The sequence below is a fragment of the Protomyctophum parallelum genome (genome assembly GCF_964188405.1).
Source record: "Protomyctophum parallelum genome assembly, chromosome: 12".
Taxonomy (NCBI): Eukaryota; Metazoa; Chordata; class Actinopteri; order Myctophiformes; family Myctophidae; genus Protomyctophum; species Protomyctophum parallelum.
The window spans coordinates 41969647-41993391 of record NC_139712.1 but is presented as its reverse complement, the minus strand read 5'-3'; the positions used below and the strand labels follow the sequence as shown (position 1 = coordinate 41993391).

Sequence of the window (23745 nt, the reverse complement as noted above, 5' to 3'; positions counted from 1 at the left end):
ATAACATCTACAGTTGATTTAGTCGACTACATTTTATTTTGGTGGGCCTTGTTGCCATCGTATTGACTGTTTTTACACTTTTTATGTCAAAATATCCACCGCGGTAGCTGAGACCAGAGCCATTGAGTAATGGTTGAGACGAAGCAGTGAAAGGTCCTGAAACATACATAACGTCAGTCTTACCCAATAACCAATCTTTCTGTTTTATGAACACAAGGCTGCCGTACTTTATACCTCATACTGCGACCATGAGACCCGTTTCTGAATTCGTCTATACCAGTGGTTCTCAAAGTGGGGTCTGGTGAACCCCATGCCATGGGTCCTTCCTTGACCTTGAGGAGGTTCCAGGAAGGTTCCCCAGCACTATTTAAAAATAAAAACCATTTTCGCCTTTTTTCTTTGCCCATACATGCCCAAGATATGGATGCCTAGTCAGTAGAGGGTAATAGTCCAATAATGAGAGGATGTACTTTACTAGTGATGGTCATTGGTCAGACAATGTCACACGAAAGATTGGCCAACAAAATCTGTTACGTTTGTGAACAGATTTGGCCAATCAAATCTGGATGTAATGTTTTGTGAACGGATTTGGCCTCATAACTTTAATCCTAATGCTGCATTCACACAGGCAGACACAAACAAACAAAAGCTATGGTGATCTGTCGCTTTGTTGTATGTGAACTTGAAGACAGCTCAATGTATTCATAGCGTTCTAGCTTTTGTATCTTTTTTCTTTGTATCGTCATGTTGCCGGCTCCCATTGGAAATGAAAGGTAGACTGTATCTTTGTATCTGTCAGTGTGAACACAGCATACCAGTAACTCCCCCAAATGTAACCATAAAACCACTATTTGTCTTGTGAAGACCAGGACATTGTCCCCACAATGTCTATTGCTGATCACGTAATTTTCAAATGATCGGAAGCTAAAAAACGTGATCGGGGCCTGGGCCATGGCTCAATGGTCCAGGCCCCTTGGCTGGTAATCTGGTAGTCTGGCAGTGTTCTGGGGGTCCCGACGGCCTTTACTGCATGTCTTCCGCCCCCCCCCCCCCCCCCCCCCCCCGACGGCCTTTACTGCATGTCTTCCCCCCCCCAACATTAAAAAATAAAATCGGTATCGGGCAGATACTCAAAATCATTATGATCGGAATCGGGAGCAAAGAAACGGTATCGGGACATCCTTATACAGTATATATGTGTTGAATCGTGTTGAGTGTGATAAACCCTGTGCAGCATGTTCTGAGAAGGCTGGATTGATGTTACGAGGAAAAAAGAGATTTCTGTGTGTGTGTGTGTGTGTGTGTGTGTGTGTGTGTGTGTGTGTGTGTGTGTGTGTGTGTGTGTGTGTGTGTGCGCGTGCGTGCGTGTGTGTGTGTGTGTGTGTGCGTGTGTGCGTGATAAAACCAGATGGTTTATGGAGATCAATACATTTCCTGACCCCGGAGAGTACAGCCAGGCTCAATGTTCAGCTGCCCAAGGTCACATGGTTGCTCCATCAACATCAACGCACGCACAGCGTGCACTCATGCATGCACGCGCACACACACACACACACACACACACACACACACACACACACACACAGTCATCATCTATGCCAGTTGTTAAAATCTTGGAGGTTATATTTGTGTTTTTTGCGATATGTATTTTGCGTGTTGTTGATATTGCGCTGCACATGGCCTCCTGTGGAGGTTTGCCATGAGGCTACAGAATATGTTACATTGACAGCAGTGGCCATGGGCTCCTGTTTAACATTCTGCCCTTCAATCCCCACAGACACACTGAGCTCTGAGTCATATCCACACCCAACAACCACAACAATGCTCCAAAACACGGATATATTAATGTTTTAAATTATCACACAGTGGTTCTCAAACTTTTATTTATTTATTTTTTTAATGACTCCCACTTTGGTATGCAGTATAGACTACGGACCCCCATAACTCTGACCGTGTACAAATGGAACCAAACGGACCCTTCATGGGTCCGTTTGGTTCCATTTGTACATGGTCAGCGTTACAAACCTTTAAGGGTCCATTCATTGGTTCATGAATACCATTTTATTTAGCTGGGGAACGCCTGGAACATTGCAATGGTGTCGATTGGAGGAGATTGACATTTTCCGCAAAAAGTGTATTACTAATGTCAGACAAATGCGAGATATCTTGACATATCAATGTACCAGTACCGGTAATAATCACTTGCTCAGTTCTGTTCTTCTTCATTTAAACCCCCAATTTAAGATGCTGCCTGGAATCTTGTGCGTCCTTGAGTCAGAGCTCTATGGATATTGACGACGGTTAACTGCTGTCCATGGAGTAGAGACAGATAAATAAAGCCAGGAGGCTAATGGGTTCACGTCATTCTTACTGGATGAGAGGTTTTTTCCCGATATATAGCCCTGCTTCATCTCTCTCTCTCTCTCTCTCTCTCAGCTAAGGGGTCGTTTAATATTACGTAAAAATTTGAAAATAGCGTAGACAACTGCAATGCCCCCCTTAGCGCCTTCTTGTGCCGGGTGTAAGATAACCCTGGCTATTTTATTTTAGCAGTGTCCATGATGTCACAGACACTGGGCTCACTCCCTTCCTGGACTACAATTCCCATAATGCTTTGGTGCACTGCTCCTCCTTGTGGATAGGGGGAGGGCTGTCTTAATTAGACAACATGTAGACCAAGGAAGCTCTGAGAAGGAAGGGAAGTGGTCACGTGACTGGGCTGCGCCATGACACTTTCATGGACACTTTCATGGGAGCCAAACTCACACAGGGAGTGCAATGAATACATGGCAGTGAATGGAGCCGGCTGGACCAGCTCATAACAAACATTATTCATGAACAATCGAGTCAGTAATCACTTCTGGAAAATAACAGAAGACATATCACAGGTTGTTTTCTAATCACTTACTTTTCGATGTGCACAGTATATAATTTTATCTGAGGATCTAAACAGCAACAGGTATCGTTTATGGCTCTGAAGTATCGCGATATTTGGCTGCCAGACAGAAAACGGTGGGAAGTCTCGCGATATGTACTTTGTACTTTGTACAAAGAAATGTAGGCTACTTTTATAGAGATACCATACCTCTATAAAAATTACACAGTGTACACATCGAATAACAACACAGCAGACAATAATGTGTTACATGTCTTCTGTTATTTTCCAGAAGTGATTACTTTACAAAAGGTCTCAATTGTTCATAAATAATGTTTGTTCATGAGCTGGTCACGGAGCTCTCATTGACTCCAATGCATTCTGCCAAACTTCCGGGTAGTTTGGCTCCAATGAAAGTGTCCATGAAAGTGTCATGGCGAAGCCCAGTCACGTGACCACTTCACTTCCTTCTCAGAGCTTCCTTGATGTAGACCAGGAAGGAAGTGAGACCAGTGTATTTGACATCATGGACACTGCTAAAATCTAAAATATCTAAAATCACATATTGCACACATAAAGACTCCAGGAAGAGTTCTAAATCTTCTAAACGTCATTAACATATATTTTTTGGAAAAAGGGTGAAAAGGTTTAAATTTAAAATGTTGAAGCAATGGCTGCTGAAGGAGCTCTTAAACACGAAACGTGCCCGTTTCTGCACTGCGCTCCCCTAGTGTCTTTTGTCTTGACATTCAATATCTTCGCTTAGAATATCTACAAGATATCTACAAGATCCATAAATCTACAAGGATCTACAGGATCTACCTCTCAGGATCTACAAGATCAATAAATAAATGGAAGAGGAACAGGTATGTAGTGTTAAAGTGAACGCTATCATTCTATAAACGTTTAGGTTACGACGTCTCAGTGAGTCCTATATCTGTTTCTGCTGTAAAATGTGTCACAGCATTCAGCGATGCCTATCAGTGGTTGAAACCTTATCTTTGTCCATTTTACTGTTTGACAAATGTTAGTGCGCGCGTGCGTGCGTGCGTGCGTGTGTGTGCGTGCGTGTGTGTGTGTACGTGCATGCGTGTGAGAGATGGTTAGTTCTATTCCTGAGGATCTGTCTAACATGAATCAACTTCATTGTAACATGAAGCAACAAGGTTTACATGTGTAAAACAATGCGGCGAAATTAATTTTTATGCACCACGCTGTTGCACCACAAATTGTTTTTGTTACAGTATGTCCATAAAAAGAAAGGGAAGACGAATAAGTGGGGGGGGGGGGGCAGCTCAATCAAGGAACAAATACATGATCTTTTACACAGTGAGGTAAGAAACACGTCTCCACCATTACATTCTGGACTCTGGACCGCGTATACATGTACGCCTATATGAAAAAGTGGGGCATGGCAGAGCAGTGTGAGCATGCAAATGCGGGGAGCTTGAGCAGACTGCCGACCACATAATCACCACATGTCCCCTGTATAGACCACCATCGGAGGAGGGCCTCTCAGAGTCAGTTGTCACTCTCTACACACACAGTAGACTGGTAGCTGCTTCTTGGGCTTTCAGTGGAGATGATGGACGTATAAGTACAAAGTACAAATACCATCTTTCGTGTTGGCTTCCACTTAGGTGTGAAGGTCATTATGTTCTCTCCGGGGACATGATAGATGTAAAAGAGTCACATCTCTCTCACTGACTGTCACTTGCCCTGTGATTTCCCACTGGTCTATAATTGATTTGACTAGCTACTGCATCGCTGGGGGGATGATAAATGAAACCTATTAACTAACATATGAAAGGAGCCCACAGCTCGTCATATATTGTCACAGTTGGCCAGAAACCTGGTATCTATAAATGTAATCTTTTCAGTGGTTTTATTTCATGAATTAAATGCCATATTTATGCTTTGTCCCATGACAGGCACAAGGTTGTGCAAAAGTTAGAAAATAGCTGACGAGTTATAGCGGCTATTTTCAGCGAAAGCTTTCCCCACAATATCAGAAAGCTGAAAATACACTAGCATAGAGCTCAGAGGGACTCAGCTAAACCATATGGGGTTGAAGTGGTTAAAGAGTAGATCGGTTATATATTTTTTTAAGAAATGGAAAGATTTTGCCTACAATGACATGCCCAAATTAGAGATGCAAGGCTGAAAATCAGCCTGTGGGGTTTATAAATATTTAACGAATGCAAAATATTAAAAATAACTTGTTACTAAATAATAAATACCACAGGTTCCCCCCCCCCCCTTCCCCCTCATTTACTGAAAATTAACAGTTTTGGACATGTTTGCGCCCGACAGCAACGGTATAATAGGGGGGAAAGGTATACGAGGATGTTTTATGTTCCAGAGGCCGGTTACACATTACTGTACATGCAAACCTCCAGTCTTTCATTTCTGGGGTTGTCATCATTATCTGATGCAGTTGATGTGAAACTCTTTGCTCCCACAGCTGACCAAGCAAAACACACACTGTAAGTTCAACAGGGAGCTGTTTTGATTCAGAGCCTAAAGTGAAACCTCAGCAGTGGTGGGCAAAGTATACTCAACTCCCAAGACCTACAAGCTTGCGCCACGTTGTGCACAGCTCATCTTTTCCGGGACTTATCAGACCCGAACATGCGCTCTGTGAGGCACACTCATGCTTCCGCGGGGCTTCGCAAGGAAGCCCTCCCTTGAGCACATAAGCTCCAGAGACTTTATATGTCTATGGTTAATTAGTGTGGTTGCCCGAATGGGCAACCAGACTCTTGTAACTGTGACACTTTATTATTTCACTGGAGTAGTCTTTATTTTGACGCTTTATACCTCCCACACTGTACGCTGTACGCACTTGAGCCATATGTCAAATTGACCGGAAAAATCGGGAATCGTGTGCTTGTATTTTGTTAAGAGAAATGTTGTATAGTTTAATTGATATGAATTTATTAGTGAATTAAATTTCCCCATTGACATGAATGGGAAAAGGCAAAAATTCACATTCAAGTATTTGTTCCTCGGAGACTGTAATCACTATAGTTACAAAACTTTTAGGGATAATTCAACATTATCCCTAAAATTATTTAACCCTACAATTTTATCGGTCGGCCTCATGGTGGCGCTATAACAGCCCACTTTACCTTTTGGCTTATAACTCTTGAACCGTAGGTCGTAAAATCAAAATTATTTTTTCCCTGGATTCCTTTGGTCATGACGCATCTCCGCCACGCCCATTTCCGCCATGATAGATTTTCCGCCATTTTGAATTTTGTCCAAAACACACTTTTTGCTTTTCCTCCTACAGATTTTGTCCAAATCTCACAGAAATCGGCACACGTGATCTCTGGACCCATCCAATTAAAACTGAACTGCAGAATTTTTAAAGTGCGTATCGTTCGGCCGTAATCGTCTTCCGAAGTTAGTAGGAGGGGCCTATATCACAAAAAATGCCATAAATCACGAACGGAATGTCCAATCCATCCCACATTTCAATCACATGTCCGGGGTGGTTCAATCAACCAAGTTCTAAAAGTAAAATTCTATTTTCATCCATAGGGGGCGCCGCAAATGCGAGAAATGTAACCGTTTGTCGCAAAAACATGAATTTCGGGGGTTAAATCCCCTCCGAATTACTTACGCATGATCTAAGGCGTGACTTGAAATTGTAATTGGCTGGCAATACTAGTGGGAGGGGCATATGTAAGCCACTGCGGCAACCACACTCTGCAATTTTTTTAAATTGTGAATTTTCTAGTTAATACTTCTCCTCTTCCTAGAAATGTAGTGGAGTGAAAGTTATACAGCAAGTAAGTATCCAACAATACAAATACTAAGGTACAGACACTCCAAAATGTACTTAAAGGACAACTGTAGTTTTTTCCAACCAAGGTTTATGTTTTAGGTTGTTATTAGAGAAAGTAAAATATGAGTGTTAAACTTTTTTCATTTGCTGCTTTCTTTCGTTTTAGGGATCGTAGCTGTTTTTGACTGGGCGGGGGCATTCGAACATGGGGCAAAATATGTAATTTCTTTTACAAAACTTTATAGCGATTAATTTTTTTATTATTTACTATATATCTACTAGACCGCAAGAAATACATCTGGCCACAAAAGATCACAGGATCTACTGAATGTGAAGGTAGCCTACTGGGGGGAAGCCACACTGTGTGTATAGGCTCAATGTCAGTTTGACACATTCAGTAGATCCCGTGATCTTTTGTGGCCAGATGTAATTTCTTGGGGTCTAGTAGGACTAGAGTAAATAATAAAAAAATAAATCTCTATCACATTTTGTAAAGAAATACATATTTAGCCCCATGCTCGAATGCCCCCGCCCCCCTGTCAAAAACAGCTAAAATCCCTAAAACGAAAGAAAGCAGCAAATGAAAAAAAATTACACTCACCTTTATCTAATGACAACCTAAAACATGAACCTTGGTTGAAAAAAAATAAAGTTGTCCTTTAAGCACAGTATATACTCAAGTTACTATCCACAACTGCAGCTGAGCTGACCAAGCAAAACACTGTAAGTTTAGGGAGCAGTGATTCAGAGCCTGAAGTGAAATCTCATTAAAGCCGAGGTCGACCTCCGAGGGGTCATAAAGGTTTTAGTTGTACCTATATGGATAAACTGTCACCATCGTATATTTTGTCAAACTAATAGTTGTGTTCCGTTTCATACACAAATTAGGCACAAGCGCTACAAAGGAAAATGTCCTCTTGAAGACAAGGCCTTTGGAGTAAATTAAAGCCCAATCCCCTTTTCTGACAGGTCCTGTCTTTGCTCATTCTGTGGCCATGTTTACAGTCTTAACCTATTCCGCCTGATATACGACACAGAGAGGGCTGGTTTGAGTGTGTGCATGCGCTCGCTCGCGTGTGTGTGTGTGTGTGCATGTGTGCTTTTATACTATACAGTACTTGTGAGCAGAAATGTTTACATTTTTAAAATCGTTGTTTTAAGATCAAATATGTTTATGTTTTTCAGCAATTTTTGGGATAGTTACAGTATTACAAATGTGCGTGCACGTGCTTGCGTATACGTGCATCTCTTAGCTATAGCAAAGCAATAAAATGCATGGACACACACACACACATACACACACACAAGAGCAGAAAGGTCAGGATAGAGAGAAAACCCATGCATAACTCACACTTTGCAAGATGAGAGATGTTGGCAAGTCAATAAATCAAACAGCCTCTGACTTGTACAAGCGACAACAACCGACCGATTGAGTATAAATAAATTGTGCATGTGCATGCATGTTCACCCACACATGCACAGAGCAAGCAGTGTCAACCCACACATCTTTCACACATGAATGTACAATTTGAGTCTACAACACACATTGATATGATACACACATATTACCGCAGAACCACTGCAGTGGTTCTCAAAGTGTGTCCGTGGACCCCCAGGGGTCCTTGAAGGGGTTCCACGGTGTCCCCAACAAAATGAAGTAATATCGCATCAAAGTCAGTTTAACCACGTTAACCCGATTTTAGACTTTGGCTATTCACAGCTAGTTTTGAAAAACTGACAAAGAATGGTGAAGAATTTAGAAATGTTTTAACAAAAATCATCTCTTATCGGGGTCCCTGGAAGTAGATATTTTCTGATGTGGACCTGTGGCCAAATAGATACAAATTGTAATATTAGAGAGGAAGTAGTATTTTGGGGGAGTATAATCTGCGGGGCTTGTGTGAGTTGATACAATAATAGAAAAACAGAATCCTATTTCCTCTCTAGGTGATGTACGATGTTAGTGTGGGAAAAAACGTTTTCCTGAAATGTTCAATTATTCGATATTCTGTGACAATAGGTGGCAGTCGAGTGTAGGTAAGCCTTGTCAGGGATATTTCTCTATATTTGGCCATTTTCATTTCCGCTTTCCCGGTTTGGAGGCCGCCATTGTAACGATCGGCTTATGTTAGCATGAGCTCATGCTGTTTACCTTTCGCCAGAAACGTTAAAATGTCGGGAGCAATGCGATACAAAATCACAAATCACATCCGAACCTCGGATGGATCATCATAACCACGGACAGCGCTCGTAGTTTCAGAGATAAGAGGCATAGAAGATCCTACTTTGACTGTGTGCCAGAGCTTGTAATAAAGCCCTGTAGCTAAAGACTAAGGTCCAAAGTGTGGCATCTGGAGGCGGTAGGATCAAACCTTCCCTGATGCTGCACACAAATACAGACACGGATGAATCACAGTGGCCCAGCCTGCGGGTTGGATTAGTGTGCATGTTGGCTACCTGGGACATGTAACCACCATGATCTTCAAGCAGACACACAGCCGTGAGCCAACACGCCATAGGCAGCACGCACGCAGTCACACAGTCATTGTAGCCTACATGCATGAAAGTGGTGCTGGCTTTTCAAGCTCTGGACAATTCAGGGAGTATTGAGAAACAGCAGTGAAAAACTACTTATTTTGCACTTTATTGAATTTTCTATTCCCCTTATTCACAGTGCTACTGTACATGCCCAGCTGTATGGCACTATGTCTGTTCTAGTAGGCTTACAGGGAAGCTGTAAGCCTACTCTTCCAAACCCCAACTCAAACCTGTGGATGGATTATTCACTGTATTGTCATGCGTGAGTGTTTTCTACCACAATGTTGCTGCCGGGTGGAAACCTTGTATGTCCGAAACAGTTAATTTTTAGGAAATGGAAAAAATAACCTGTGTTCCAGTGGACCCAATGTAGTTATTATTTATTCACAAGCTCTTGTTCATACTTCTCATTGGTTCAATATTCATTCATGAAACCTTCAGACACACTTCAGACTTATTGTCACACATCAAAACATTTTAAAATAGCAGATATACAAGCTCACAATGCAGCACAATGCCACACATTGTGAACTTGTAGGTTGGCTATTATTTACTACTTTTGTAGTATAATGTGTGGAAAATGGGTAATGATGCAACATGAACAAATAAGCAATCAGCAATCATCAGCATTTGTCTCTGTACGTTTCGTTTGCTGCCCCCTGGCTTACACAACCCTTGATTTGACAGCAAACTGAGCTGAAACAATGAAAATTACTCATTAGTAAGTAGTAACTGTGGAAATCAGTATGGTGTGTAGTCAAACAATTAGCTTTGATTCCTGAAAATAAGTGTTTTTGATTTTATAATGCTTTTTGCAGCTCACTTTCTCTGTGTGAAAATCCACAGTTGAGCTGCTGTACATGAACCTAGATCCAGACCCATGCTGATCCCATTTTGAAGAGTCCTAGATCACTGATCTCTGATGTTAACGTTTCATTTATATTTCTTAAAGCAACATTTTCTAATCTGACAATATAAACAATATAAAACTTAGAAGCAAACAAAAAAATATAATACTAGCCTATTTAACTTATATAATAAGAACATTAAACCCCTATTTTTTTTTTATTTTTTTTTTTATCTAGCTTGTATATCGGCTATTTTTGAAAGATTTTAAAAGGTTAAAGATCGGGCCACATCGGCTTCATAACTGCAGATGTCGACAAATGATACATAGCTTGCGGAGTTAGTTCAGTCAGATATACTCGAGGGGGTTCATGCCGTGCTCAAGGGCGCATTCATATACTCAAGGGGTTAATATGCTGCTTTACTATGTGGGTGTATTCAGTGTGTGCAAGGCCCACATGTCATTCGCTGATGCGGCAGTCAGCTGACCAATTGGGCGGGCTACTTAAGCTCACTAGACTGCATGCTCTTCCTGCCTTCCTTCTGCTTATGGTTCCTGGTTGCTGTTATGTGATGTTTGCTCCCACCACCACCCATATATACATGTTCCCCATGGTTTTGTTTAATTGTATATCTATCTCCCTTAATGTTTAACGATGGTGTTTCATTGTGCCGAGCAGGGAGAAAAATGTAGCAGAGCCAAACGCCATGATAAAATATTATATGCACTCTTGTATTCTCATTCTATAATAAATATTGGTTAAATCTATTCGTGAGTTGTCTGACTGAACTAACCGATGTCATCAAATAATGGTCGATAGTTACCAAACAACCTGTGCACAGCACTGGTACATATAGGCCCAAACCAAACAGCGGTAACTACCAATATGTATTATAGAATGAGAATACAAGAGTGCATATAATATTTTATCATGGCGTTTGGCTCTGCTAATGGAGCAACAGTGGAGCAGGAGAAATAAAAATGTTGACTGAATGCTGAAAACAAAAGATAAAAGGAAACCCACAAAACAAACTCAAATCAACCACAGACACCCAGCTAGGCCGATGTGTGTTTGATGCGATGAAAGGCAGAGGAGTGGGGAGTTACCTGGGAGATCAGAGAGGGCTCCGCTCTCTATGATGTGCTTCCGGTACAGGGTCTTCAGGACCTTAGCGCTGCCGAACCTCTTGAAGCGACTCTTCACATTGTTGTAGTACCATTCCAGAGACTGCACCCTCAAAACCCTGCAGGAGAAGGACAGGAGGGGAGGGAAGGAGGAAGGAGACAAAGTCAAATTAAACATTGCATAAAAATGTAAAAGAGAAAAATTACAGATGAATAAAAAAAGAAGAAGAAAAAAGGCCAGTGGCAGATTTGATTGTAACTTGATTGTAACTCTGAAATGGAGCCAACCCATTATCAATCTGGTTTAATTTAATGACTTTCTATTAGCAAAGAGGAGATAACATAGACTACAGAACAACTTTCATTTCTTAGGGAAGCCTGTCTCATTCACGTTCACATAACATCTACCTCTGACTCAGTAAAACCTGAGTTTTACTCTGTTTAAACACATCAACAAACTGTAAAGTTTGTTGATGTCAGCAACATCTAATTACAGCAAATGACAAAAGGGACATGATAGCAGTGTCACAAACAATTGAGGCACAAGAACTAGGGTTCATATACTGTATTGGTAAATAAAAATACTGTTGAAGAAACTGTGGAACTGAAAAGCTGTAGATATTTATTTATTTATACAGCGCATATTTAATTAACCCAACCTTCCTAGCCTGGTTGTTTCCATCCGTAGCACTAAAACAGAAAACAGCCAACAATACAGAAAGAGCACATATAAATATTACTAATGATGATGAGTACTATTACTAATTGATATTGAGCCAATATCTTCAAGAATATTTTCATGACTCTCGCATACAGGTCAACACTCCATAAGTATCTTATGCCAGAGGAGGTTTATCATTTTATCCAAGACACAAAAAAAGCGCTCTCTTTTCTGCCTGCAACAATACAAGACTGTACAACTTCTCAATCGATTATTTGCATTGAAAAACTATACGATATGTTGCAGTTTGCATATTGGTCAAGTCAACAGGTCAAGTGGGCCCCTTGGACATCTGGGCATCTCAATGTGAAATTGGCTATTTTGTCCAAAATGTTACAAAAAATAAAATATTTGAACATTTGTCTTAAGTAAAAGAAAGTATATGATCATTACATGGTTAAACATTTGACATTTACAATATCCAGTCATTTTGGGGCATAGACAATAAGTTGAAGGATAAAATAAGGTCTGATAATGATGTATCATGCATGTTCACATCATGTATAATTTCCTTTCCATTTTTCAAATATATTTTTGTTTTATATTTTGGACAAAATAACCAATTTTACATCAAGGTGCCTAGATGTCCAAGGTGCCTGATGTCATCAATATTGGCCAGCAACTCTTACACTCACTCACTCTACTCTACTGACCGCAAAACTCAAACCCTTAGATCTCCATATATGGAGCTGACCTGTTCTGACATTCCATACAGTACTGTATGTTGATCCTTCCCCATCCATCCTTCCTCTTCGGTGTCTCTTTTTTGACTGATGCCTGTCCATTTAAACCCTAGACGGGCCTGCCCCAAAGTTATTAGTGCCGCGCCCGGCAGCCGGCGAAAACTAGAGTTCTCAACAGACCCGAAAATTAAGATCTGACCCCCCCATGCCAAAGCACCAGCGCTCGCCCAGCAGTCTGCTGTCCCCAGGCGGATGCGAGGTCGCTTCCTGGTGATAATGTATATTTTAAAACATTTAACCGCTTAAAGCCTCAATACTTGACCTTTGGCTTTGAATTTGGTTTGCTCGTTTTTTCCTGCAAGTTGTTCATGAAAGAACATATATATACAAAAATACAAAAAGAAAAGAAAAAGAAAAAGTTCCAAATCACACAAAGCCCCCCTGTAGAAAGAAACTCTGAGGACCAACTGTTGAAGACCAATAGACTAGGGTTCCTGTCATTCACTCTGATCTTTGTAAGTCATTCTTGATAACAGTGTCTGGTTAAATGCCTCAATTTGTAAAGTAATATTTTCCCATCATAAATGGGAACAAGGCAGGGCCTTGTGTCATCATATCACAGCAGCACATTATTTTAATTAAAGATCCATGTCCCTCTATAAGAAACACTGAAACAGCCACAGCTCCATTTACAGCCCAGGCTTTGAGATTTGTAATTGGCTGTTAATGTGATCAAACAGCTTCTCTCTCGTCATCTGCCATTTGGATCAGTGTGTGTGTGTGTGTGTGTGTGTGTGTGTGTGTGTGTGTGTGTGCGTGTGCGTGTGCGCGCGTGCGGGTGTGTACGTGTGTGATGGGTGTGTTCTCTCAAGCATGTCGCGAGACTGTTTTTTTGTTTTGCGTTTGCATTCCAACCACGTTGCACAGTCGATTACATAAATGCCATAACGGACTGTGTGAATCTCCCTCTCATTTACACAATGCCCAACAAAATGCCACATGTGTTAACACGCATACTGTATAGAAAGACACACACCATACACACAGACAGATGTACTGTATACGACTCCAAATAAATGACTCCATCTTTTTGCTGTTTGTTGTGGACTTGACAGAAAAGACAGAATGTGAGAAACATCTGGGGAATATCATTAGAGACAGCGGATGTATGTGCCTGAGTGGAATCTGGGAACCCATCGTCAAAAAAAGGGAAAACAGCACCCTCTGCTGTTTTTTTCCTTTGAATTTGCCTGTGACCAGTGGTTCTCAAAGTAGGGTCTGGGGACTCCCAAGACCAAGTGTCCTTCCAGGGGTTCCCAGGACAATTAGGAACACTTTAACCACGTATAAATAGCAAAAATAGACAATCTACAAGCTTGAGCTTGTGGGTCTGCTATTTTTGAAATCTTTTGTCTACCAAAATAGGGACACCGAATGTGAACTGGTTAATTTCACTACAATTTCACCACCTCTACAAGGTAATCCAATGAGAGAATGTACTGTATAGTATAAGAATGACTATTCAGATTATAGGTTTTCTCTCTCCCTACCGGCTTAATATGTATACCGTATCAATTTGGGGGCCCTTGACATGAAAATGTTCAAGAACCACCACTCTAGACAGAGTAGAGCAGGAGGGTAGCCAGAGGGTCTGTGGGTGCAACATCCCTCCCGCTCTCTCCTTCTCAATGGATTTATTATCCTCGGCCTCTATCAGCTGGGCCACTCAAAGCACCCAGCCAATTTAATTCATGCCGTAGGTCATGCCTAGCTCGGTCTAATGGCAGCCACAGAGTCCACATGAAAAGGCAGAGGTTCTTTTTTTATCTCCTCCGGGGCCCAAGGAAGATAGTGAATAAATGAGCACAGGAAAAGTAACACACCATCGAGCAAGGCCTTGTACGAGTACGAGGGAGAAATACAAACCACGGCGACAATGACCTCTGCAAGGTCTGGTGAGGGAAATCAAAATATACAGAGGAAAGCATAGCACTAGATGGATAAAGTTATTATCCCAGTTGGATTGCAGTTCACTTTGAAAGCCAAACTGGTTGCTGATGTAGGGGAGAGCCGCCACGGTTGTAACACTTTGCACGTTTCACTCTTTTACTCAGAGATCTGTTTATCTACATATGTAATATTTTCAGGCAACGGACCTATGCTACCATAAACCACTTCAAGGTCGGGAGGTATTAAACCAAACGTGGACGCTGTCCCAGTGTTTGCTGCGCATATCGGATTAATTGTAACGGCATGCGTGATAAATGTAACAACACTAAAAACATTTAACATATCGTTTTCAGCTTAAAGCAATTATATTTCATAGAAGCAACTCCTTAACATTGTTTTCATACCATGGATGTGATAAGAAAATGTATCAAACATAAGGGAAATATGAAATAGTACCGGGTGTAGTTAGGGCGTTTGAGTCAGTTCAATGGGAAAATACATTGATTAAACAAACGTTTGATTGATTGAGTTTTACAATGTTATACAACCCTAAACTAATTTAGAATACACTCTGTAATGAAAGACAGCTGACTGAACATATAATATTGGCCAATATGTCAAATATGTAAATATTACATATAATGATATCTAATGATATGGCGTGTGTTACAATTGACCCACTTTTGCAAGTTGTTCTTTGACATTGCTTACAGCCCAGAACGAATGTGCATTCCGTCTAAACACGATGCAAACTAATGAAGAACATAAGCATGAAGACATTCATTATTCACCAACATCAAAGAAAAAAATTGTAGCCCACATATACTCCAGGTGTAACATTTTCAGTTTTTCGCCAATAATTCCCCGTAGGATGAAGGTAAACACTTCAAACTTCCTGGGCACGTAGAGTACGTTGCTGTACACATACTGACGCGATGGCGTCTTGAAGGCGTTGACCAAACGAGAGATAACGTGCATGTTACAACCATGACGCGTTACAACCGTGGCGGCTCTCCCCTACACCCTGGAAAATACACTGGAAAATAGAACTGAAACAAGGATAAGGTAGAATTTTGAATAGAAAATGAGACCTCCTTTGTTGTATGTTAGGGTTTTCATTTACTTTTTCTAATGTATAGTGTGTATTAGTCCACACCCGGGTATGCACGGCTTTGCACGCAGATCAACTACAGGTAGTAATGTTAATAAACAGCTTCAATTTGGGAAGTGACAATCTGCTTCCTCAATCCCTGCCAATGGTCAATATCCATGTGGAATTTGTGATCCATTGGTTAATCCACTGCATGAGGACAACAATTGACTCATAATGGATGGATGGACAGACAGACAGATCTATAGGATAGTAGGATTATAGTAGGATATGAATGGAATCTCAGGTACCATACCGATGCTGTCTGCATGGCTTCACCTGGGATCAAGTGTGCTGGCCTCTCTGCGTTCACTCAAGTTTAGAGTCAAACAGACTAGAAGTGGTGAATGTAGTTCAGCTCAGGCACAGCTTTTCAGTAGATGCTACTGTGGTTTCCAAATTAGCCTGGTTCCCTAACTCAGAAAGAAGACGTGTCAGGGATGGCAGCAGGGGGTTCTTGATGAGAATAACATCACTTCGCTGTGGTTGCCAGGGAGGAGAGTGGAGTGTAGGATAAGGAAAGTCTTTGAAGTGGGAGCCGGGGCATTACGCTGGCTTCCACAAATACACTCTTCATAATGAGGCCGGGAGATTCCCTGACACCCAGGGAAGCACATGATTAAGTAAGAACGGGATTCCACTGCTTGGTCTCTTGACACCTGGGTCTACCCCCGCCGGCTCCGCTACACCCCCCTGGCCGATCTCTTCCATCCTAACTGCTCGACCCACCCAGCCTTCCCCTCCCCTCGCCTCGCCCCCGCAACCTGTGTTGCTGTGCACGCACGCGCACACACACGATTTCGGGTGTGACAGTACAGTACAGTAAGTAGAGGGTCGCCCACACGGTACCTCCGTCATTTCTCAACCGTTTCGGACGCGGGGCGGCTCGCTGGAACCGGGCCGGCACCCTGGCCGCGTTCCTGTGGGTCTGGAACTTCCGGGGAACCCTCACAGGGAGTTGCACCACTCACTTCACACAGGTGTGATTTTTAAACACATACCTTGTATGGGAGTCCCTGGCACAAATATTTTCAACTGGGGTCAGTTGCCAAATACATATTTGGGGGTTCTTGACATGAAAATGTTCACGGAAGCTACTAAAAACGGGAGGGGCAGGGAACCACTGGTTTAAACAACATTATAGGAAGCAAGCCCCAATAAACTACATTTACAAAACAACCCCCCAAAAACTACCAAAGTTTACTAGCGACTTTACAGAAAAAATAAGATCCAAGTCTCTTAGACATGGCAACACTGCCCCCAACCCTTCGTTCAGCCCCCGTCCTCCTCCACAACATTGCCCATTCTCTCTCTTCCTCAGAGTATCAATTTGCACATCTAAACGAGCTCTAAATAAAATATGTACAAGAAGTCGCTGGGAAGGCACAGTGTGGCTCCGTCGAGTTCCGACTTCCTCTGGCAACAAGGAACTATTTAACCCATTTTAGGCGGGAACCCCTTCTGGTGTTTTAAGCATTATGTTGTACTTTAGCTATTGAAAAATAGCAGATCTACAAGCTCATATGAGCTTGTAGGTCTGCTATTTTTGAAAAATCGTTAAAATGTGGCGCAAATCATTGAATATATATTTCAGAGCGAACATTTTTAACTAAAATATTTGCTTCTGGAAGGGTTCCTGGAACTACATATTTTGAGATGGGGGTCCATGGCCCAATAGAGATAATTCTGGGGGTCCTTGACATGAAAAAGGTTGAGCACCACTGACATAGAAACATGTGTTTTTCAGATTTTTCTTTTTTTAATCGACCTCAGTCCAAAATGGGTTAACGTAATTTACGTTCTGAGCCTCCTAATGAATTGGCTCGGCGTTCCATGGAGTGCTGGGGGAAAAGGGGTATATAACGGAACATCAAATAGACGCCGCTATATTCTTCTGAAGACAAAGAGCGTAGAGACGAGAATAGAGAATGAGATAAGAACAGAGCTCGTCCTAACCCTCCAGGGTTAGATCAAAGGGCTTCGAGATACAGATATGAAAACACAATGTGTAGCAACAGTGTGAAGAGTACACTAGTAGAGAGGAGTTGCTAATTCACAACTGTGGGGCGGAAAAATCCATATTACATTTTTTGTGGTTATTTTCATGAATGAATGGCCTATCTTATACTTTGTTGTATGACAAAGTAGCAACAAATAGAAGGTCTACAAGCTCAGATAGACTCATCAATATATGAGTGGTCATATGGATATGTAAGTACTATATCATAAGATATATTACTGATCAAACGAGTGGTCATATATCAACACATTCACAAATTACACAAGACAGTTAATTGATGAAGAACAGCTTCCCTCCCAATCACGAGTTCCACGAGTTATGTTTTCATTGTTTAATTTATCGTTTTTAATAAGTTTTAAGACTGTTTCCATCGGACAGAGTGGGATAGGTGACGTGCTTGGATGACGTCATCGGAAAAAGATCAGTCGCACTGACTTGCTAAGGCTTCTGGGAAATTGAGGCCCAATGCATTCCTATTGCAATGGCGGCATGCTACAGGAGAGTTCCTCTTTCGCTCATTATTGATTCGCAGTTTGGATTATTTTTCAACATGACGACAAACGATCACACCATTTTAACTAAGGCAGAACGGAACGATGATGGCGGCTGGGTAAGTTCTTCAAAGGTTAGTGAATAACTAGGAAGCCAGATCGGGTTCACGAATAATTCATTCGGCAGTCAAACTTAGTTACTGTAAATTAGTTACTGTAAATCTGCAAATCATAATATTCTTTACAGCATATTACTATTACTATTTCATGCAGCTTCATGCATTTATCTCGTCATGCGGTATAGTGGTCACGCCAGACCACAGAGCCTTTCTCAATAAAAGAGCAGGCAGACCAAATACAATACTGTGCCATACAGATTGGTTAAATAACCTTTTATTCACATAAAAAGTAATAGACTTCAGGTTTAAATCATCAGAGCACGAATACTTTTTTTCACTCATGAGAAGTGCCATAGAAATATTGCATTCATTCAAAGTGCTGCACAACTTCATTGAAAATCGAAGATGGGTTTATTTTCCATACAACTTGATTTTTGGGGGAAAATGCATAAGCTCAGATACAAATTAATGGCCTCGCATGCACATCCGTCACAATGTGTACAATTTTGTAAGCTGCAGTGTTTCATGAAAGAGAGAAAAATGAGCAACAGTAGTGCAGAAGAGAAGCTGAAAGAGGTACAGTGTATGATGTGCACACACACACACACACACACACACACACACACACACACACACACACACACACACACACACACACACACACACACACACACACACGGCATATAAGCAATGGTTCAATAGCTAAAAAGCCATTTTAATTTCCAGCGAACCTAAGCTAAACTTAATTCCCCCTCTCCTAACTAAACGTCTTGGTGACTGAGAACAGGGGCTAGAACAGAGCCCTCTCTCTCACAACACAGGCCCTGTAACGAGGCATATCGATCAGCTGCCCGGGTCTTTGTGATTGCCATTCAGACAGGCTGGCAGGGATTTAAAGACAGCTCACCTTGGAAGATATTAAAGGCCCCACGTGTGAACTGTCTATATAATTTATCTACAGTGATTAAAAGACTGGAACAGGTGTTCAACTTGGAAACAGGTGTGCAGTATACAGTATTCCTATATGAAAGGGAGTCAGTGGTACAATGTGTGGGTGCAATCAGTCAGTAGAAATAAGAAGTGGAAGGACATTTATTGAGGATAACTCATACAACCTCTCTTATCATATTAGTTTTATTTTATTATTTTCTTTACTTTTGGAAACATATTTTAATAAAGTGGATTCAGTTTATTTAAGACGAGTAATAATATATAGGATTTTGGCATCTATAGTACAGATATCGTTGAATGTTATCATCATTGCAGAACAAGACTTTTTTACACTGGGCTTGTTGCCTATAAGGTAACGAAGGATTTTTTTGTCTCTGTAGCTTTTAAAGAAAAACATGGTATTGCATTTTGTAAAACTAATTTTTTTAGTTGGTTTGGTTGACCATTCTTCTTAGCCAAAGCACTAGGTAGTCTATCATGGGCTAAACCCTGTCTCTCCTCCCATTTCTCCTTCTTTGGTCCTAAGTCCTTCCTGGATGAAGTCCAATTGGCTCTGGACTTGATGGAGGCTTTGACTAAGCATAGCCTCCTTTTCTCCTAGTTGTGTCCGCTTCTTTCCCCATTTCTCCTTCTCCTTGCGCCAAAGAGTATCTTTGGTTTTCAGTTTGTCTTGCAGGAGGTCCAGTTGTTTCTGGAGTCGCCCGTTCTTCTCAGCCAAAGCTTCATGTTTTCTAGCTAGTCCCTGTCTCGCCTCCTCCAGGAGGTCCAGTTGTTTCTGGAGTCGCCCATTCTCCTCAGCCAAAGCCTCTTTTTCTCTAGCTAGTCCGTGTATTGGCCCCTCCAGACGGTCCAGTTGTTTCTGGAGTCGCCCATTCTCCTCATACAAAGCCTCGTTTTCTCTAGCTAGTCCCTGTCTCGCCTCCTCCCATTTCTCCTTCACCACACACCAATCAGTATCTTTCATTTTCAGTTCGTCCTGGGTGAGGTGCAGTTTGTGCTTGAGTTGTCCATTCTTCTTGGTCGTCACCTCCTTTTCTCTAGCCAGTCTACATCTCTCCTCCTCCCATTTATTCTTCTCCACACACCAATCAGTATCTTTCATTCTGAGTTCTTCCTGGGATAGGTGCAGTTTGTGATGGAGTTGTCCAGTCTTCGTAGCCGCCACTTCCTTACGTCTCCGTCTCTCCTCCTCCCATGTCTTCCTCTCCATGCACCACTCAGTATCTTTCATTTTAAGTTCTTCCTGAGCGAGGTGCAGTTTGTGCTGGAGTTGTCCAGTCTTCGTAGACAGCACCTCCTTTAGTCTCACTCTCTCCTCCTCCCATGTCTTCTTTTCCACGCACAACTCAGTATCTTTCATTTTCAGTTCTTCCTGAGCGAGGTGCAGTTTGTGCTGGAGTTGTCCAGTCTTCGTAGACAGCACCTCCTTTAGTCTCAGTCTCTGCTCCTCCCATTTCTTCTTCTCCATGCACCACTCGGTATCTTTCATTCTCAGTTCTTCGTGGAGGAGGTCCAGTTGGCTCTTGAGTTTGATGAGGCTTTGCTTAAGCACAGCCTCCTTCTCTCCACCTTCTTCCAGGAGGAGTTCCATTTGGGTTTGGAGATGCCCATTCTGCTCAGCCAAAGCCTGCTCTCCTCTAGCCTGTCCCTGCATGTTGGCCTCTGCCTCCTGCATTTGCTTGATCTGACTATCCCTGGCGGCAATAGTGCGCTGCAGGTCTTGAGCCTGGGCGCTCATTGTCTTTGCAATTTCGTTGAACACAATTTCTTTGGTACTCAGTTGTTCCTGCAGTTGATCCAGCTTGAACTGTAGTTGCCTGTTATCACTTGCCATCTTCATGTGCTCCTCCTTAAACACCTGTTTCATTATTTTCGCCTGTTTCCAGGCATTTTCTCTCTTTTTGTAGGCCTCCATTTTCAACTGGAGGTCCGTCTGGTGGAAGACACTCTCTTTGAGGGTGTTGATTTCTTCATCTTTCTCCTTCAACAGCTTTTGGACTTGTAGGAGGGTCTCTTCCTTCACCTTTAGCTTGCACTCGTGCTGTTGTATAATCATGTCCTTAGCTCTTATCTCACGCATGGCCATACGCAATTGACTATGTAGTTTCTCCACAAGAGAATTGCATCTTCCAATTTCCTTCTCGAGAAGGGCCTGCTCTGCATTGTGCTTATGAAGATCAGCTAGCATTGCTGCTTTTTCCGTCTGAAGTTGCTTGGTCAGACTATCTTTGGTGTCGAGATCATGACAGGCAACCTCTTTGGTTCTCCGCTCTTTATCGACGTGGTGCAGTTGATCAGTCCTTTTTGAACAGTGAAGGCTGTGTGCGGCTCTTGCTGAGCCTGACGTGTATGGGTCCATGGTACTGTACAGTACGCTGCATGAAATATCTACCTATACCTGTTGGCGCTCTAACTGTTTTCTTACATTGACCTGTTTATTGTGTGGCTCTTGTCTGCAATGTCTGAGTCCACACTATATGTATTTGTGTGTGACGTAACACAGATACTGTATAGCACAAATGTCCAAATATGAACTTCCAGGCAGCCTACAATAGCGGGTTTAAGTCTGAGCCACTGTACACCACCACCATTGTACTGCTTCTATTCATTTTGTCAGCCATGTCAGCCCAGAAGCAGCCGGGTGGTGTGCCAGTGCCTTTGACAGTCACTCAGAGCATGTACACTGTGTGTCTGCCTGTGGAGTTAGACATTCAGACAGAAGGCCTTTAATGCTTGGAGCCTCAGTGCATATGTTTCAGCAGAGTGCTCAATTATTCATCAACACCACATTTACATTCCGCCACAGAGCTTGGCATGCTGCCCATGAAATAACAAGTCAGCATAACCTGCACCCTCAAAGCATCCTGCAGCATTTACTGTATATATACTGTATGTATGTATGTGTATATATATATATATATATATATATATATATATATATATAGAGAGAGAGAGAGAGAGAGAGAGAGAGAGAGAGAGAGAGAGAGAGAGAGAGAGAGAGAGAGAGAGAGAGAGAGAGAGAGAGAGAGAGAGTAAAGCGTCTCCTATATGGATGCATAACTAGCTCTGACAGAAAATGTTCTTTTGTAGTCTCACAAGATAGTATTACTCAAAGTGTTAATATAACACAGCTCTGTTTACACGTTTATTGTATTGTTTTATCTTGATTGTTTTGTTCCACTTTTGCTTTGGCAATGTAAACATATTTTTTCTCATGGCAATACAGCTCCTTTGAATTTGAATTTGAGAGAGAGAGAGAGAGAGAGAGAGAGAGAGAGAGAGAGAGAGAGAGAGAGAGAGAGAGAGAGAGAAAATGGGAATGTGAGATAATTCTTTATACCTCATTTTACATTTTAAGAGCTCAGCAAAGCAGTGATTGGGTTTATAATGGTGTTAACATTTTTCACCAACCAAAAACTTTCTGTGTCTCACACTTCTGGGAAGTTAGCGATGGCCACAGACCAACGAAATGAGGTTTAAACCAAATCAATGTGGAACTGGAAGGATGTTGCGCACGAACCGCAAAGTCTATGGTAGTATTTAATACCATATGCTGTTCAGCATATATACGCATATGCAGTCTCAGATTTTAAAAAAAGTGCCCTTCTGGGCACAGGTCTCCACCAGGATAGGAATGTAGGACATTGCAGCTTGCCTTCATCTGGTGGTTGGATAAAAGGGCAACAAAAGTAAATTATCCACAGATCCGTGCAGTTAGAGGTAAAAACACTTTTTGGCCAGTTATAGCGCCACCTTGAGGCTGAGTTGAAATTGTTCATGTGGCATTTCTTCCTCGGCCTAGTGGGAATGTGCGTGCACAATTTCACGGAAATCACGCGATGTGTTCATGATTTGCAGCATTTTGTTTGAAACTGAGCACTCCTGTGAACTTTGGAAGCCAATCTTAACCAATCAGGATGGAGTCTGAGAAATCTGAAAGACCCGTTTCGTTGAATGGCTCTAGAGAGACTGTGTACCAATTTGCGCGATGTTTGGACAAAATCTGTAGGTGTACTGTGCAAAAACTTGTTTTGCACAAAGCGGCCTCCTGGTGGCGCTATAACAGGCCGTTCTGGAAATTTTGGGGCAGAGGTTCATCGTTGGCATCCAGGGAGTGTGTGTGCAAAATTTGGCATCGACCGGGTTAACGGTGCCGCTGGACACACCCACTGCTCACGGACACACGGACGGACGGACGGAGTGCAAAACATACTCTCCCCCATGCCTTCGGCCTGGTGGAGACAATTATTTTTAGACTTACTGCTGGGGTGAGAACCCTGTACTTCATCATATAACTGTCACAAATGAAAATCCAGTGAAAGAAGAGGATTTCAGAGAGTACCCAGCCAACTGTAAAAGAAAGCCTGCTATGCAGCTCTTCTGTGGGATAAAGCCAGTGGAGAATGACAGCAGAAACCAAAGAATGAGAAAAGACAAGAGAGATGAAGGTCAGAGGTGGAAGAAGTACTCATGATACTGCAA

General features: G+C 42.1%; 1 protein-coding gene across 1 annotated transcript in view; it reads right to left on the bottom strand.

Moving 5' to 3' along the window:
• Positions 1–23745, bottom strand: part of myripb (myosin VIIA and Rab interacting protein b) — a gene marked incomplete at its 5' end in the record, with an annotated part of 181460 nt that overhangs the window by 32944 nt on the left and 124771 nt on the right. The window contains one exon of the mRNA XM_083777794.1: positions 11161–11297. Within this exon, the coding sequence (XP_083633920.1) occupies positions 11161–11297 (137 nt within the window). The remainder of the gene's footprint in view (positions 1–11160; positions 11298–23745) is intronic.